General features: G+C 40.4%; 2 protein-coding genes across 12 annotated transcripts in view; one reads left to right on the top strand and one right to left on the bottom strand.

Annotated features, from left to right (window-relative positions):
• Positions 1-1103: 1103 nt before the first annotated feature.
• PIMREG (PICALM interacting mitotic regulator) lies at positions 1104-7752 on the top strand. 2 transcript variants are annotated; one of them, XM_026861584.1, is made up of 5 exons: positions 1104-1417; positions 2255-2589; positions 3960-4055; positions 4928-4971; positions 6187-6271. In XM_026861584.1, exons 1-4 carry the CDS (start codon positions 1127-1129, stop codon positions 4956-4958), a joined length of 753 nt encoding a protein of 250 aa, XP_026717385.1. In that variant the 5' UTR covers positions 1104-1126; the 3' UTR covers positions 4959-4971; positions 6187-6271. The 2 variants fall into 2 exon arrangements, with proteins under 2 accessions (XP_026717385.1, XP_026717384.1); XM_026861583.1 differs by lacking the exon at positions 4928-4971 and having other exon boundaries at positions 6187-7752.
• Positions 7753-7946: 194 nt separating this feature from the next.
• PITPNM3 (PITPNM family member 3) overlaps positions 7947-16903 on the bottom strand; it is a 99752-nt gene continuing 90795 nt past the window's right edge. For 5 of the 10 annotated variants that reach the window (XM_026861739.1, XM_026861736.1, XM_026861734.1 and 2 more), the window contains 5 exons: positions 16335-16484; positions 15316-15499; positions 14782-14910; positions 14123-14399; positions 7947-9005 (listed from right to left, as the gene is read on the bottom strand). In XM_026861739.1, coding sequence (XP_026717540.1) covers positions 8926-9005; positions 14123-14399; positions 14782-14910; positions 15316-15499; positions 16335-16484 — 820 coding nt within the window. In that variant the 3' untranslated portion in view covers positions 7947-8925. Of the gene's footprint in view, positions 9006-10087; positions 14400-14781; positions 14911-15315; positions 15500-16334; positions 16485-16903 lie in introns of those variants that run through there. The other 5 variants (XM_026861735.1, XM_026861743.1, XM_026861742.1 and 2 more) reach the window with 2 other exon arrangements.

The following is a 16903-nucleotide window of genomic DNA, read 5'->3' on the forward strand; positions in this document are numbered from 1 at the left end:
GGCGGGTTCCCGGGCACCGGAGCGCCGGGGTGCCCGTCTGAGATCAGATCAGCGTCGCCCTGGGGCGGCAGCTGCGCCCTTCGGGGCGTTTCTCCCGAGTAGTCTTTTTCAGCATAAATTAACCAACAGTAGTTAGCAGTTTCTCAGGAGAAGGCTGGATAGGCTGTGAGGAGAACTGACTGGTTGCCCCCTATTACCGGTTTGCTCCTTGTTGCCACATGCAGGAAGGCATCAAAGGTGTTAATATCCCAGACACCTTCAGGACTAAAAGATTTCAATAAACCTTCTTACTTTCTGACACAAGTAAGGACACCTGTGGAGATGGAGATAATTTGGGAGATTAGAGATAGTAAGGAGGGTCAGCGGGCTTTCCTAATATGTGGTATAATTATGGTAGAGATGCCCCTGCTTTTTTTAATAACAATCTGCAGTGAAGTATTGGTAAAATTAATTCACACTCAATTCAGATTGCTAAAATACATTTGCATTTAAATTGTTTTTTAGAAGTAATTCACTACCAGTATCCTAGCTTGATAGCTAGAGAAAATATTTTAAACTATATATATGTTTAAGTTGTCATATATCACATAGATAACAGGCATTTTGGCCCTTTCCACCCATGTCTGCTGCCAGTAACAATCCTGGCAGTTTCAGGATTTATGTATCCAGAACCGTAACTGTGACTTAAGCCTGAGCCTTCAGCAACGCAGGCACAAGACCAGAGTAGCTGTGTAAATCTGTCCAGCAGTGGAAGGCTGTTTTGGTTAATGAAGGCAAACATTTAGAATATAAGACCTTAGTCTGAGACACCAACAAGAAGCTTGCACTTACTGAGCATGCTACCTCACAAGCTTGAGTCTTGCAGCTCACCAAGGTCTGATGTCCAGTGCTGGAAATGCAGTATAAAACTTCATGGGCATGCACAGACCTGAACAGCTGTAGAAATAAGGCTGTTCTCCTCCAAGTAAAAGTCTGCTCAGCTCTGATCTTGTTTCAGGCGAATGTAACTGAATATATTGTATGATGATTCTGATTTCTCCTTTTTCACAGTGCTCTGTACCTTGCTCTAATTCTTGCTCTCATTCTGACTGTTTCAGAAATAAGGTTGACAAAGAACTGGAACAAGATGATATCTGTGCTCCAAAGCGTCAAGGCAACAATGGCCTGGCGGAAACATGAGCTCCTAGCTGACTTCGATGAGAATGAGAGCCCTGTACCTGACAAATTCAAGAGAAGGGCTGCTTCGAGTTCCCTCAATACCATCCGCATGTCTCTAAGGAAGCGAGTACCATTAAAGCAAGTAGAGCTGAATTTTCGTAAGACCCCAACTTGGCAAAGTCTGGAGGCAAGACAGAAGCGCCAAACTCTTCAGAGTATTAAAACAACAGCAAAAAATGCTTTTGGAACAGTATCCCAGGTACTTTGCCTTTGCAGTGGAACATGGATAGAGTTTAGTTTTTGCTTCAACTTCAGTACTAAGATTTCTGGACTCTACAGAATGCTGCATTCCTGAGAGTCTGTGCCACACACTTGCACACTGTAATGCTTGTTTCAAAATGTTTAATATCCTTGCTAAAGTACAGATAGGCAAATTAGGGATCTGACAGTACAGGGAGGAAGGTGAAAAGAAGAACTGTGAGATGTAGTTTCATCAAAACTTTTATATTATTACTGAATAAATGCTTGTCCCCTACTGTATTTTATCATGCATGGCAGAGCAGCCTTCACAAGGAGGAATAAGGGTAGAGACTGCCATTGCTTGCAAAGAATTGTTTCTGAGAAATGTGTAGAGCTTTGGATTTAATTTTTTTTTACTCATTTTCCTGTACCCATACTATTTATTAGCATGTTCTTCATTATAGTCAATCTAAATTTACACTGACAAAAACTGCTAGATGGTAGCAGGGTAGCAAAACTCGAGCTTGTAAATACTTCCCTTTGGTGGAGACCTCTGATTTTAACCGCATCAATTATCTGTTAGGAAGCCTGGCTCTTTCCCGCATAAGAGCAGCGGGAGCTCAGGAGCTCTGTTCCAGTGCCTGCTGAAGTTCTTGACAAGGTCCAAGGACTGGGGAAGCCAATGACTCCTACAGTGCAAATGAGTACAGAGGGTTGATAAGCATTCATGCTAGACCAAACTGATACGAGAATGAAATCTAGGGGTTCAGCTTAAATGTTCCTTGTTTTTCTGGTTCCACAGTCTAGGCTAACTGAGTTCATTTAGCATAACACGTCTGTCTAATGCTTCTTTCAGAAAATACAGAAGACTTACCAAAGCCCTGTCCGCTCAGTGGTGACCCTTCCAGCTGAATCCATTGGCAGAAGCTGTGCAACCAGTTCTACCAAGAAAAGAAGTACTACACCTCGAACCCTTTGCCATAAGAAGAGTGTTACTCTGGCAGGCAGTTCCAAAGACACCCCAAGATCCAGCAAAAGAGCCTTGCTTGGGCCAACAAGGGTGTCAGAACATAGAGAATGGAGGGGTTTCTCATCCTGGCTTGGTAAAGATGCTGTCTCTCTCCGGAGATCAAGAAGAGCAGCAGCACTGAAAAGCCCTTATTCATCACCTGCTCCTGCCAGCAGAAACATGTAAGCCACATTCTTCTGTAAAGCTTTTTTCTATTTTTAATTACTATAATTACAGTATCTTGTAATGTTAAAGGCAAGATATGAAGGTTGCTATCCTATTCCCTGAAAGGGTGTGCTGTCTGAATAGTTAAGAAAGTAATTACAGGTCCCTGTACAGACAGGAACCAAGCAGTACATAAAGCTGAAACACTGCCATCCAGAGGGACCTGGGCAGGATGGAGAGATGGGCTTGTGCAAACCTTATGGAGTTCAACAAGGTCAAGTGCAAGGTCCTGCCCATAGGTCAGGGCAAGCCCAGCACAAACCCAGGTTGGGCGAGGAGGGGATGAGAGCAGCCCCCAGGAGAAGGACTTGGGGGGGTTGGTGGGTGGAAAACTGCCCCTGAGCCAGCACCGAGCGCTAGCAGCCCAGAAAGTCCCCCATGTGCAGGGCTGCACCCAGAGCAGGGTGGGCACAGGGCCAGGGGGGGATTTTCCCCCTCTGCTCCGCTCTGGGAGACCCCCCTGCAGGGCTGGGTCCAGCTCTGGGGGCACCAACAGCAGAAGGACATGGACCTGCTCAAGCGGGGCCAGAGGAGGCCATGGAGATGCTTGGGGGGCTGGAGCACCCCCTGTGAGGACAGGCTGGGAGAGTTGGGGGGTTCAGCTGGAGAAGAGAAGGCTCCGGGGAGACCTTAGAGCAGCCCCCCAGGGCTGAAAGGGGCTGCAGGAAAGGGGGGAGGGATAGAATGAGGGGTGATGGTTTTAAACTGACAAAGGAGAGATTCAGATCAAATCTAAGGCAGAAATTCTCCCCTGTGAGGGGGGTGAGGCCCTGGCACAGGTTGCCCAGAGAAGCTGTGGCTGCTCCCTTCCTAAAGACATACCTGAGTTCTTTGCTGATGCCTTTCCAGCAAAGAAAAATGCTCTCATTGCATCTCACTTCTACTTAGCTATAACTTTTCCAAAGTTGGTATTTGTATTACAAAGATACCTGGAATAGCTGTGCTTATGCTGGGCTCTTGAAAGAGTAGAGAGATTATTGCCTTAGAGATTTAATGCAAATTAGATAAAGGGTTGTGAGCTAAGGTAATACTTCATAATGCACACACGGGTTTCTGTTTTGGTTGAGTCACACAAATGTCAGAGTTAGAAGCTGAATTCAAGCCTTGTGAATCTGAACCCACTGTTTGAATTGGAAGACAGCTGTTTTGGGGAGGAACAGAGGTGTGAAGCAGTTGATCAGTAGACTTAAAAGCATGATTGCTACAGCCCTAAACTTCTCTGGGTAAAGTCTGCAGGTAACTAGAGTTGTTACTGCAGGGATAGAGGCTTGGGTAGTGTCACCTACTCAGTCTGTTCTATCTTTAGTAATGACTGTTCTGTTTACAGGGAGTTTGACTGTGAGTTGGAGCTGGTCTCCTCAGGGATCTGCCAACTGAAGCATATCTCCCAGGCTTTTGATGATGCCATTGTGCAAGAGGAGAGGTGAATACCACTAACTGTCCCTCAACTTTAAGCAACATGTTTTCTCCCACTTGGACGTTGGCAATTGCAGGCTAAGTGATCCCTGTAACTCAGGATGAGGAACAGTTGCAGAAATTTCTCAGCTGTAAAGTAGCAGAGCATTTCTTATGCAGATTAAATCTGCAGTTTAAACCTGTGCAGGTTAAATCTGCAATTTGACTTGGCAGCTTCTAAAACTTGTCAAAGCTCTCCTTGTCTTCATGTTTCTTGCTGTGGAAGTCAGATTTTTTCCAGCAAGAGCCTACCTTTGATGCTGTGTCATTACAGTACCTCCTTGTCTCTGTCTAAAATAGGTGCCAATAGGGGCTGGGGGAATCCCACTGCACTGACTGTCACTGGTGTCATTGCACATTTGTAAGAAAATCCTTTTAGTAGGTAGCATTGTATTCACAAATAGTCTGTGGTACCCATAACTCAACAATTCAGAGGATGCAGAAGCCTCTTATACAACACCTTGGTTAATCCACGAGGTGGTAGGCTGCTGTGTTTGTAAACGTTACGTCAGTCTGAGTTAGACATATTAAGACAGTAAAAACTAAAGGTCAGAAGTCTTGTCACAGGGCAATTCCCTCAAGCTTCCTCTCAGAACATTTGTTGATTTTATGTCACGCATTCAATAATTAAATGTCAAGCATCTAAAATCCTCTAGAGAGGGCATCAAGTACTTTTATCTACGAAGAGGTAAAGGCTTAAAATCCTATGTAATTCCAGAAATTAGATTTTTACCAGTGGAACCGTTTCTAGATAACTATAGGTTAAATTTGTATTAAGTTAATGATCATATCCATTGAAAGTTCACTAAATCTCACTCCTAATATTCTCCCATCTGTTAGTGATATGACAGTTTCTCTCATTCGTAACTGAAGATAGTAACCAGGTAAAGTAGTTGTTCACTTACCTTGTCTATACCTGCATGCATCTGTGGTGAGAAAATCTACTATTTGGAGAAAGGCTTATTAACTGATGCTTCTTTAAAGTATTATTATGCAGAACTACAGGGTTCTTCCCTCAGATTCACTGTGGCTGTCTCTGCTACAGCAGATCATTGTGCAGTTGTAGAACTTCACCTTTACGTTGTGTGTTAGTGAAACCCTGTGGGTTTGCAGTGAACTGAAAGTTGGGTTTCCATGCAAACAGCAGCTTTTCTCACCCCAAACTAGAAAACTACTGGTACTAATGTCTTTGTAACTCCACCTCACTTCTCACTGATTACTAATGAAGATCACAACACATGGCAGAACAGTTACCCTGAGCTGTCTAAAATTTTACAGCCTTTCTTTCCCATCCTTAACATTGTCTTAGCAGTTGAGACCATGCTGTCACAATAACAGCAGTTGATACCTGTATTGCTGGCATTTTTAAACACAGTGTACCTAAATGGATGGGAACAGGAATTTGTTGCTGTAAATTTCTAAACATCACTTCTAGTGTCAATTCATCGAACCATTACTGGGTAAATGCCTCTATTACCTTCACTGAGATCTGTATTGTGACATTAGTATCTTCACCCATTATGCTGGAAGTGTTCCTTTTGTTAAGGGAAAGTTACATCCTGAATACAGTGAGGAGTACTGCTTCCACTGAGCAATTTGGTCCAGTTCTTCTGCATGTGCAGATGCACACAGTGTGCTCTGTCACTGGCTGTTTTCTAGGTCACCTACTGGAATAACTGAAATAAACTTTTTGGAGGTGCCCTTACAGTTTTGCATATGACTTTCTGTTTTGATATCCAGTTGCCATGAGTTTTAGTGTTATGGCTCCCTTTTCATCTTTTCCATGATGAAGCAAACTGTTCATGGTTGCCAGCTTCAGTTCTAATATTTTTCATTTTAATAAATCAGATTATATCACAAGAAATGCTCCTGTTGCTCATTAAAGTATTGCAGTACTTAATTTGTGTACTGCCATTTATGCTCACTGAAGGTAACAAAATATTTTCTTGCTAGTGTTTAGAACTGTTGCACAGTGATAGTGTACACGTCCCAGACATCTTCCTTGCTCCCATCTAACAGTTTTCCAGCAATTTGAGTGACTATTTAGTTAACCTTATGGACTTCATCCTGCTAATGGCAGTTGTCTTGTTCTTCTGCAGGCAACACGCAATATCAAACTACTACTACCTAGTGACACAGAACTTACAGTCTGTGCATCGATCTCGGAAACTTTCTCACGCTATCAAAAGGCAAGCGAAGAAACTCCATCGAGCACTTGACACCTAGACACAGATGGCTGTAACTATTGTGAGTTTACGTGGATCAAGGAGAGCTCTATACATATAGCACTTGATAGGGTGCACTCTATACAGTGCAGACCATTACATTTATAATCTTTCTTGACAAAGTAGCTCAGGACTTCCTTTGCTTTTTCTTTTCAAGCTAACAGGAGAATCAAAATTGTACCAGTGTATTATCTCCTGCTGAGGTGAGGGACCATCTTGAATGTGACTTTCATAAGGCAGTAAGTACTTAGAAACTTATGTTGAACTGACCAGTAGGAATGGCCAGAGTATGGGCCACAGACTTATGAATACCAGTATTTAGACTGGTATCCAATTGCCACGAGTTCTATTATGAGTACTCTGCATACTGAAAGTATTGGTCTATTATTTTAAAAACCTAACTTTTTTTTTTTCTGTATACAAACACACCAAAAGGTAACATCATGTTTACTGGAAGTTAATGGAACAGTAGTGTCTTGTTTGAGTTCTGACCACAACGGCCATTCCAAGGCAACAGGTTTCTGTAGAGTCACTCCTGCCACAAGAGAGGAGCGACATCAGGACTCTAATTCATGGCCTTAAGGATAAGCCTAACTCATCCTATCTTAAGTAGCTGGGTTCCAGACAAATCAGAGGAGCTTTTTAATTTTTTGCTGCTGCTTTAAATAGCATCTTGGCAGTAGAGTTAAACATTGCTTTTATACTACAACATCTGTCTTTCAGTTATACACAGAAATTGGTAACTGCAATTGTAACCTCTTAACGTTACTGTTACTAGCTAATATCCCAGTGCAGGTATTTTATCTGATGTATACTAAGCATTTGATACCTGCATTTTGTTTCTAATTACTTTTTTTAAAAAGTAATGGTCATTTGACAAGCCTTTTTTGGTAGGTGATTCAGTTTAACGAAGTCTTTGACACTAAAGCAGATTTCTCAAGCTTCTAGAATTCAGCACCAGGGCTGTTTTCCATGGTAGCAGCTTTGTGCAGGCAGATCAGATTACAGTCACTCTAAAATGAACCTTCAAAAGACTGATTTGGGAAACTTTGCTCTACTTGATAATTTTTAAGATGCACATGCAATTTAGTAAAATGGGAACCAAAATTTTAATGGTATTAAATATAAATATGGGAAGCAGTCATGTTCAATTCTGATTTATGTCTAAGTATTGATTTTAAATTTGTTCCTGATTTTTCCTTTTTCTTGTCAAACTACAGTGTTTTAAAATATTGAAACAGTTAACGAGGCCTGAAGATATAAAAACAACCCTGAATTCCAGGCTTTCAGATAACTGAGAGCTTTAGCTTGTGTTACTTCTTGATGTAGTTTTTGTGTGTGTTTTGTTTCTTTGTTTGTTTTAACCACCTTTCTCTATGGAACAGTAGCTTGAAGTTATTCTTTGCATGTACTGAAACTACTTCTATAAAGCTTTCACAAAGATGGTCTCTCATTACTGATATATTTTCTTATATGACTTTCCAGGAGGAAGGAGGGTTGGAGTTTTGTGAAAAGTCAACCTCCAATCTAGGCATTATTTCAGATAGTCAGATGTATTAAATAGCTTCTATTTACACTGTTTCCACTGGCTACTAGCACATGTGCAGTGATTATCCCACATCACTGGTAAGAAAAATAATTGACACTGTTTAAAGGCAAGGAAGGTTTTATTTAAGTGACTAATCTGTTATAAGATTTTAAAAACCAGCTCACATCAAAATCTATACCAGCTGTAGAAATCTTACTCCTTATTTCATATTAAGAAATTCATTATTGTACATTTTTGAATCTTTACAAGGCAGCCATAAGAAATATAAACGTTTGTCACCAGATAGAACCTTCTCACTGACAAACAATATTTAAAAGTATGCACTTAATAAAACCATAGAGTGAAAGAACAGGTACAATTTCAAGTTTCCTTATATGAATTCAGTTGTGAGTGGACTGCCCCCTTCTCTCCCCAACAAGTAGAAAAGTAAGTTATGCAGAAGGCTTGGGGTTCTGTGAGAGGACTGCCATTCTAGGCCCTACACCAGTCCTCCCAGAATAACCTCATCTTTAAAGCTTGCAACCTGTAAATTATGTTTCAACATTGTAATCTCTGCTATACCATCTTCCAGCACATCACAGTAATCCTGCCTCTCTCTTCCCCCCACTAAGTTATGCTTACAAATGAGGAACGTACTGTCAAATTTGTTCCATGTTCCCCCGTCCCCCACAAATATATCTGGTTTCAAAGGTAGTTTACTGAGATAAAAACAAATAGAGGGTAAACTGTAACCCCCTTACCTTGAGCTTGAACTAAAATGAGGGCAAGAGGAAATACCAACACCTGACTTAAATTCCAGAGTCCATGGCACAGGATTCTAACTTCTCCAGGCCATTTCTTATTTCTGAAAAAAAGAGCTCTTTTCATCCCAAAAAATGTGTTATTACCTCCATTTATTTTATGGGGGACTGAACTTAGGATCATTTGTAGGAACCTGTATTTACACTTGAGTGATTAAACATCATGGAAGTCAAATTACCTTGTTAAACCCACAATTTCTGCTGAAGCTATAAACACAGACCATAAGGAATCATTGCTCTTAGAGATGCTGAGGAGGTAAGATGTTAAGTTTTGTGTTTATGGGAATTGTATCCTGTACCAGCTCCAGATGAGGATGGGAAGTGCCACGTTCTCCCCTGCATGCCTGAAATGAACAATTCAATGTGGAAATCTTGAGTTCAGATCCCACATTTCAAGCTCTAATCTGAAAAATGACAAAATTAGTGTACAATCTCTTCTTGTCTCCATGACTAAACCAATGAGCTTAATAAAAAGGTGTCCATGCTCCAATTATCTAGTACTTTTATGATGTACTCACCTTTCTGAGGCTTAGATGCAAGAGGGGAAAAAAACCTGGGGAAAATCCTTTTTGTTCAGTAACAATTGTTGCACTTACGAATTTTAAAAACTGAAAATACCTATTGATTTCAGATATTAAAAATGCTTATAAACAAAGCTTTTAGCAAATTTAAGACAGGAACCTACAGAAAAAAGGATTTTTTTTTTCCCTTCTAAATTTATTCTGTGAAGTATGTGATGATATTATAGATATGAGTATTGGGGGGTTTGCTTAAATACATACATGAGTAGTGCCCTGGTGTGAAGACTGCAATGTATAAATGGGACAACTTGTTCACTTATAATGGCAAACAAAGGCTATTTTGCAGAATGGTGGAGCTTGCAGATAAAGTGTCATTGTTCTGCTTATTTTAATAGTAGGTTAAGGTGTGTTGTTTTTTTTCTCTAGATTACTGATAGCTCCCACTTCTACATAACCAATGAAAGTTTTAACTGTTTAGAAGTGACTTCCCTAAGTACTAGAGGAACAGGTGAAGTAATCTTTAAGAATTAAGACTATTTTCATGTAAACAAATCAAAATGGCAGGTCTCATGAACCCCAATGAACAAGAAGAATTATCAATGCCATTTTTACACCTAACAAATTTTTAAGCTGAATAGATATAAACCATGCCACAAAACTAAACAGGATTACTTTGGTCAAGCAAGAATCTGTTCCAAGAGCACTAGTGTATGCAAACACTTAACACCCACCCCCACCCCCAGTTATTCAAAATAAGCAATTTGGATCAACATCACTATTCAGGTCTGTGGAATATTCTGCACTCTATACAATGATATCTTTTTTTCAAACTTACCTAACTAGACAACAAAATTGAATAAACAGCCATTAATTGTTCATTGTTTTTTGTGGTTTGTTGTTTTAAAAAAAAAAATTGTATTGGTTACAAATTTGCTGTGAAAGCAGAACCAAAACTTCACTTAAGGTGTCTTCCAGTAGCTATACACACACACAAAAACAAAACACCACAGTTATGAAGGTGTGTTTTCACAATATCTCAGGTAAGTCTACCAGTGCTATTAATCACAGCCATTTTTTTACAGCAATTTAATGGATCCGTATCAAGAGGGCAAAGAAGTAAATGCTTCCAGCTGTGGCCTACTTTGTACTTACTTGTACTGCTGCCTTAGCACCTACTGAAATACCAGTTTTGTGTTTTACAGTTTCACTTATGCTTTCTCCATTTTGCAGGTTAAAAGAATGTGCTTTTCTGTAACAGACTGGAGGCACTAGAGGTGCTGAAACTACTGACTAGTCTAACCTGTGTTCCTTGGTCACCCACCATTCCTGCCTGACTTCTCTGTCCCCTTCCCCTCTCTGTGTGCTCTAACACTTCCACAGCCTGTAATGTTTAAGTAAGTGCTGACTGCACCGACTGCAGCAATGAGGATTTGCAATCAGAGAGTAAGAAAACTGTAGGATCAAGCTTACCCCCCAGCAAATGGCCTGCTTGGGAGGACTGATAATCCTTCTGTGAAAGCACAAGTAAAACTGAAATCCAATTGCAAACTGAATGCCCATGAACCATTGCATGCAGTTTCATGTGGACAAAGTATATAACTAAAATTCTGACCAGCAGGAAATGTAAGAGAAAACATGATTGCAAAACTATGCTATAAAACTAGTGATTCATCATGATATGCTCAGGGATCACCCCAAGCATAGCAGGGGAGAAAAAAAAAAAAAAGAAAAAAAGCTGGTGGCTTAACATGCATGAGGTCCCCAGCCACTGACACAGAATATTTGTTGAACTGCTGGCCTGCTTGTGAGATGTCTAAAATCACATTTATCTTGTTCATATTCTCAACTCTAACAGAAGCTGTTTTACCATTTCAGTGGCAACTGGCTAGTGCTTTCAAAACAAATGCATCTGGCATCTGACGTTTCAGAAGATTGGCTCCTAATTAACATGAAGCCTTAATCTCCAAGCTAATACCTCTATCGCTGTTTGCCAAAGTGCACAGCTGGAGGCATGTGATCAGGTGCTAAACCATTCCATCCCTGAGCAGTAAGTAGTGTGGGAATTATGCAAAAACCACATCAGCTCTCATATGTAGTAGGAAACAAAATTAAGGAAAATATTTTCAGCTTGATGTCAGTATCATGTGTAGACACTTTGAAATTGTTGCCACTTTAAATCATGCACACACATACGCATTTGTTTTACTACGAATAGCTCATAATATTCTTAGAGAAGCCAGCACGGCGACTACTGTAAAGGTGACCCAGTTAGTAATAGAAATACACAAAAATCAGAGTTTTCATGACATGGTACCCTGCAAAATGACACTGTGTCTGCAAGAGTAAAAGATGGACCTTAACAACCTAGGAGATTTCTCTGACCTTGTGCTCAGACACTAGTTCGTTTAATACAGTCACAGAATTATGCACAGATCCCTCTTTTGAAATAAAGTAGGCCTTTCTACTACAGCAACTTAAAAAGAAAAACAGATTTTGGAGTCTCTTGGATGATAGAGGTAGATGGCTAAAGCAACATTAGCTTTGAAATTTGCAGCAGGAACAGTGATTACTGTCAGGAGACATGCTACACAACACCCAGTGCTTAAAAAGAACTTAGTGACCAATCAATGTTGCTTTTAGGTCCCCTCAGCAAATTTAAAATTTGCCTAGTGAGTTCCTCCCTCACAAGCCTTGGATTCCCATGTCTATTTAAAACTAACAAGCAGGAGCTGACTGGAGGGAGATGGGGTCTGGTGTACCTGTGCAATCTCCTCCTGCTGCAGAGGATAGGAGAAGAAATTAACACACATGGTGGGCCAAGACAGAAAGCAGAATAATTCCTCCAAGTTTGTGGGCTAAAGAACTAGGTGTGATACTACTGGGAAAGCACTTGTAAACCTGAAGACTTCCTCAGCGTAGTTTGTGGATATAATTTAGCTTTTGTAGTTGGTTGACTTGGCAAAAGAGCATAAAAACCCAGCCCCCTGTAATGTAGTCACCTGCTTCCAATTAGTGAGAGCTACCAAACTTTTAATATCTTTCCTAAATCTTCAGTGAAGATTACCCCCTCCCTTAAAGGAAGCACTGTGAAAAACAGACTACTGATGTGCCAGAGATCTTTCGGGAGGTTTGAACTGGGTAATCAAAAATCTTGCCGAGTAATGTCTAAAAAAATAAAGATCTGCATTTATAAGCTACTTTGCTTCCTTTTAAGGCAAAAGCCACAGTACTGTGCCCTTCAAAAAGCACACTGAAACTTCTGGGTGAATAGGGAGTACAGACTTAAGTTTACTTCTGCACTGCCTTAATAGTTTTCTATTGCATTCCTTGTTTGTTTTACATACCAACTTTCAACATAATTAACCAACAGACTTGTTGAGAGACTGTTTCTAGTCTAGCTACAGACTAGAAAAACCTGAAAGTAAGGGCAGGGGTGAAGGGAGGCATGACACCCTTTCTACCCCAACTCCATGACATTAAAACCTACCAACCAACCCTGAAAAACAAATCTATTGACATCAGGCCTTCTCAGTGTCAATAGTCTGGTTTTAACTTTTAAAGAAAAGGGTTTTACATGCCCTTGTAACTTCACTGCAGGTTTTAAAACATGCTTCAGTTCTGTCATGAAAGTTCTCTTGGTGAATGTAGCACAGTTGAAGTATCTGCATGAAGAATCTGCAAACTGCTACTACGTTAAACTACGCACAACACTTCAGAAATATTACCACTTAGGGAAAATTTCACACATTTTACTTTAGTAAATTCACTGAGAGATCTGAGATAAATTTAAATCAGTAGGAAAACATCTATTCGGCACCTGTAATTTGTCATGTCCATTCTTTGAAGATCAAATGCTGTAATTCTGAATGCTACAGATTGTCTTAACACAACAGTTGCTATAACATGTGAGAAGGTAAACAATTTATCCACAGGAATTCCATTACTTTTTTTCTCCTCCAGTGTAAAAAATCTACTTAGAATAATGAAAAAAGTGATTGCTCTGAAGTTAGCAGATCGCTTAGTAAAACAGCTCTCTTTAGCTTACCATCCTAGGTAGGATCTGTCTCTCGGACTGAGATGGTCAGAGCCATCTCCTTACTCAGAGCAGTCCACACATTTTGTACAGTCAGCAGGTTCCACAAAACAACATGATCTTTGTACACTTGCACATTACTTTGTATACAGCAACACTAACTGCTTCAAACTGTGGCAGACACATTTATTTCTAACATGAAGTTTTTATGGTTTGGTTCATAAGTGGAGTTCTCATGTTTACTTCATGTCCAGCACCTCACAATCACGACTGCCCATGTTGGGGTCTGTTGACTAACACTGTAAGATGAAAGGAAATCTTGGGTTTAAGGCACCCAAAAAGCGTCTTGCTATACAAATCCTGACCACGGATTACTGTAGTTCTCACCTCTGCTTCCCTTGCAAGTGTATCGCTTTATTGAAGGTGAAGTGGAAACAGATACAACTATTTAATGTTTCAAGTGTAAACCTTCTCTGTAACCTATGGGACCTACTGTTTATACTGTTTTGGGTGCGGCTAGTTAGCTGATACCATAATCCTCCTTCTGAGTAGTATCAGCCTGTTACAGCTTTTTCTCTTATTGCACGTTTTATTATATATCTGTTGTAAAAAAGAACCAAAGATACTTTCTGTTGCTTTGATGTTATAAGCACTTGCGATAGTTTTAGATTGTTTTAAAATCTCCCAATAAACACGTCAAGAGGAACAGACTGGGAGTTCCCCAGTTGGTGTAAGAAGGCAGATTCCAGAGCAGGGAAGACTCCGAGGGACAGGTGCCCCTCTACATCTCTTAGTTTGAAGCTGCCTAAGTATTATCTCTGGGGCATGCCTACGAGTTTAATGGGGTGCACCCAAGATCTGTATTTCCAAGCTTCCTAGGGGATAGATTCAAATTTGTGAACTCCACCTCGAACCCAAGCGATGGAGGGCAAATGCCTGTCATGATCTTTGTCTGATTCAGGCTGGCTCTGGGCACGCTCTGGCTTGGGGTTTGAAGAGGGTGGGTCAGGTTGCTGTACAGACATAGTCCTGCGAAGATGGTTTCTCTTGCGCAAAAACTCAGGCTGGGAGTGGAGGCCAAAGCTGCCTTTTCTCAAGATCATCCGAGAGTTGTTCTTTTTGGGTCGTGAATGGAGACTGAACTCCAGCGAGGCCAAGTGGGCTGCATAACCTTCACTGAGGAACTGAAACAGGAAGGAAAGAAAGGGAGTGACAAATTACTGCTGCCTCCACCTGTGAGCTCTATGAGGAATTCAGCATCCCAGTTAGATACCTGCACAGTACTAATACTCCTCTCCCCCTACTTTTTTTTCAGTGATCTGTTCCATTTTGTCATTCAGCAATGTGATGCATGCACTTGCAAATACAAGCTATGACCACCCAATTCCCTTTACTATTCACCCTGCCAGAAAATGCCTCATCTGAAACCAAAACAGCCCTTCTTTCTCTGAAACACTGTCTCTGCTCTTTATCCAGTGTGTGTGTGCGTGTGTGTGTGTGTGATGACACACATGCATTTCCTTGTTCCCCATAGCACTTCCTGATTGAGTAGCAAAAGTTACTTACTTGACACTGTGCCTGGTATTTCTTTGTTGATCGTCCAACTATGTAGATCTGGGATGGCGACAGAGCCAAGACATTGTACACAGAAATATCCTTCATGGAACCATATGCAGCACAGATTTTGATGTGGCACTGAAACAAATATTACTTCCAGAGTGAACGCTCTATTAAACACCATGCACCACAAGGATGGCACTTGTTTTGCAATGAAGCAGCAGATGAGTTCACTGTTAACAACCTCATTCTGTAAACCACAGAAAGCTAAATCTGTCTGCCTGCATGCCAGCAAGAACCACAGATATGGACACAGGAAAGAACAAGCAGTTCATTTATTTAATTGCCATGCCAGGAGGCCTCTTGGGATGTTTTATCAGCCTTTCTTGCTCTTTGAAAACTGAGGAAAAAAAATGAGGAATGGCAACTAGACTTTGTGATGGCCAGTGAGATTTACTGTTCAAAAGGAAGGGAGAACTCTAACTTCACTGAATGACATTCCCTGGAAAAAAAGTTTTAAGGCTATAAACAGGTTTTTAGTACCTCTTGCATGAGATTCCGGAGAAAAATGGTCTTTTGTCGCAGTGGATCATGAACAAGTCCATCTGAAAAGAAGATCATCCCTTGTGGGAAGTTGTGTTGAGACAACCATGAAACCACACGCTGTTTTTGCATATCTGGACGGCCAGTGATATAGATAATCAGATATCCCAGGTCCTGCCAATGCCTGTCAGAAACAGTGGGTAAATTATGTAGGTGCAAAAAGAGAAATGATATCCACAGGCTAGGCCAGCATTTCTTTGCTCAGCACAGACCCAGGTAGAAGTCAGACAGTATCGTTCAATAACTGGAAAGTAGCATGCCTAAGTCTATGCTCCTGTCAAGAAATTAAGTAATAATGTCTACATCTTGAGGGAGATGGAGGGAAGCTAGAGAAATTCTTATACAATATGTTATATAAAATTTAAAATAGACCTTGCTACGCATCAAGTCCTGCTAACTTTGAAACCTTTAACAAGATTTCCTGCCATTTTAGCTATAAGGAGTGGAAATCCTTGAAAACTGGCATCCCTCCATTCCCATGCAAGTTCCAAAATGAGAGCTGTATTTCCCCATCCAGTGCAACATTAACAGACTTGCAAGAAAGGATTAAAAGACCTTTTAATTTTTTTTCCAAAAAACGCTCTTGCATTCATGGCACTTGATATTTTTAATTTAAGGAGAAGTATGTCTTATGTGAAGTTAATGAAACACAAAACACACTCTTTGCTAATCACAGTAACACATGGAATCATTGTTAATTCACTACACACACAAATTTAAGTCCATATTCCCAAGAAGCAAGTTCTAATCTTTAGGCAGCTTACACTACAAATTTTGAAGTAAACCACAAAGTTCTAAGATTCCTCTGAAAATCTGGCAGACCTGATGTCCAAGTAAATATAGAAATGTATCTGCAAAGAATCATGGCCTTTAAAGATTTGTTTATTTAGTAAGAAAAAAAAAAATCTGTCCTCATCCTTCCTACTGTGTTCAAAATTGAAGTGTGAAACCTCACTTACCTGACAACATCAACGGCCCCAGCTCGGACTTTGGGGTCACTTCCCATAATTGAAACACTTGCTGCAAAGGAACCATCAATGCTGAACACAACACATTCCATTCCTCGGGGGAGCACAGTCAGGTAACTTGCAGCACTACTCTGGTCCCCTCTGGAAAGTCAAAGCAATAAATACATTTAAAAAGCAAAATGTCAGAATGTATTTTCTGCACGTTCTATTTAAGACCTGAAATTAGATTTGTCTGGATCTACAACTTCAAAAAATCGCTGTCAAACAGGGTTTCTGATTTCAGTCCTATGAGGGGCTGTTATAACTTACACTTTTAGGAAATAGCTTTCCTAAGAGAAATTTGGAAGCTAACTTCAGTAAGAAATCACATGTATATAAATACCTAAAAGAAATAGGAGAAATCCCCCAAAACAGCCTGAAATACTCAAACTGCTACTCAGACATGCTGCCTGTCTATATATGTACACATATAAGACATGAACGCCATATATATGCACACATACATATATAGTGCACAGAAACCGGCTAGATTTTTTTCCTATTAGACTACAGTTACTGGC

The sequence above is a fragment of the Athene cunicularia genome (assembly GCF_003259725.1).
Source record: "Athene cunicularia isolate RWA chromosome 19 unlocalized genomic scaffold, athCun1 chr19_part1, whole genome shotgun sequence".
Taxonomy (NCBI): Eukaryota; Metazoa; Chordata; class Aves; order Strigiformes; family Strigidae; genus Athene; species Athene cunicularia.

Bases quoted from the DNA above. Each gene is read 5' to 3' on its own strand.
- PIMREG (XM_026861583.1), top strand. From the start codon at position 1,127: ATGATATCTGTGCTCCAAAGCGTCAAGGCAACAATGGCCTGGCGGAAA. The intron at 2,590-3,959 runs GTAAGCCACATT...TTCTGTTTACAG, and splicing joins GCTCCTGCCAGCAGAAACAT to GGAGTTTGACTGTGAGTTGG. The intron at 4,056-6,186 runs GTGAATACCACT...GTTCTTCTGCAG, and splicing joins GCCATTGTGCAAGAGGAGAG to GCAACACGCAATATCAAACT.